The sequence below is a fragment of the Sesamum indicum genome, linkage group LG6 (assembly GCF_000512975.1).
Source record: "Sesamum indicum cultivar Zhongzhi No. 13 linkage group LG6, S_indicum_v1.0, whole genome shotgun sequence".
NCBI classification, from domain to species: Eukaryota; Viridiplantae; Streptophyta; class Magnoliopsida; order Lamiales; family Pedaliaceae; genus Sesamum; species Sesamum indicum.
Genome location: NC_026150.1, coordinates 7,109,173 through 7,110,615, shown reverse-complemented (window position 1 = coordinate 7,110,615; position 1,443 = coordinate 7,109,173). Strand labels below are relative to the sequence as shown.

At 41.2% G+C, this 1,443-nt stretch overlaps 1 protein-coding gene across 1 annotated transcript in view; it reads right to left on the bottom strand.

Moving 5' to 3' along the window:
* Positions 196 to 1,443, bottom strand: part of LOC105163944 (pentatricopeptide repeat-containing protein At2g30100, chloroplastic) — a 5,920-nt gene continuing 4,672 nt past the window's right edge. The window contains exon 2 of the mRNA XM_011082482.2: positions 196 to 1,218. Coding sequence (XP_011080784.1) covers positions 445 to 1,218 — 774 coding nt within the window. The 3' untranslated portion in view covers positions 196 to 444. The remainder of the gene's footprint in view (positions 1,219 to 1,443) is intronic.

The window sequence follows — 1,443 nt, the reverse complement described above, 5'->3', positions numbered from 1 at the left end:
AAAAAAAAATCAAGGCTGACATCCTTCACTTGTCAAGGCTTCAGCTATAATTGAAGTCGCGTGATTCAAAATAAATGTGAAGTCGTATTATATCTATTATTTTAAATATATTTTTATAATTTTCTTTGTTTATATAATAAAAAATAATTAAAAAGTAAGGTGGAAACTGAAGCTTCCAGAAATTTAATATTCAGAAAAAGGAGAAAGCAGTGGTATATTTTATTAGTACACATGAAATGAATATAAACAGCAACATACATCAGAAAAGCCAATGAAGAGTGTCCCTTAGCACCCAATTCCTACATTTACAGCATATGCAGTATTCTTTTATTATATACACAACACATTGTTCTAAACCATTGCATCTGTACATATATATCTACACAACATCAACAGCAGTTACAATTATTTAGAAGCAGGTTTTGTTCATAATCACTAACCAACTCAAAGCATTTTGATAACCCAAAGTTTGTGCTTTCTCAAATGCAGATAAACAAGAGACGGCCCGATCAAATTGGCATCAGAAAGGCGTTTGCAAAGTGTGATGTAGGTATCAACATTTCCCGGTTGTTGAATTCGTCGACTCAGCCCCTGCAGCACGGCAGCTCTGTCTAGGAACTCGGGATACAGTCCCAAATCAAGCATCTTAATGACAGTCTCCGCGGCGTTCTTGAAATGACCACCTTTAATGTACCCTCTCAACAACCACGACAATGTTTTCTTTCTCCGCAATGAACCGGTGACCTCCATCCGAGTAAGCAGCCGCCCGATTGAATTGGCCTCCTTTTGAGAAGCACACATAGCTAAAACAATGTCGTATAGGTCTGCGTCAGCCTCCTTGCCGACTAGCTTCATTTCCCACAACTGTTGTTCAGCCTCACTTCCACGCCCGGCACAGACGTACATAGCCAGGAGTCTCTCGTGAATCACTCCATTAAGAGACGGGCCTCCCTCTTCAATAACCCATTTAGACAAGCGCAGCCCATCAGCCAGAAGATCTTCTTGGTAGTTTTCTACGAGCCCGACGTTCGCCGCGTCCAATTCAGCAACCAAACCAGCCTTGGTGTAGCCTTTTAGCTTGCGTAGTGCTTTTGCAAATTCGTTAAGCTCTTTGACTACTGCTGTCATTGCAATTAAATAGCTGTATACCTCTGGCTTCAAGCCACATTCTCTAAGGTGAATCACTAACTTGGCGGCATCTCTGTAGCTTCCTTCCTCCTGGAAAAAACAAAGTCATAACTGTGAAAATAAGACCAGAGACACGCAGCAAAGAATCTGAGAATTGCACCCATCCATCCACTTGCAAAAGGGCACTCTTAATAGAAAGAGGGTAAAACTGATGTAATGATGGAAGATAAGCCAGTACAGACCTGTCAAGTAGCGTTACAGTCATTCAGTCACAGGAAAAGCACAGTACTCTCTCTCTCTCACACACCCCTTTCT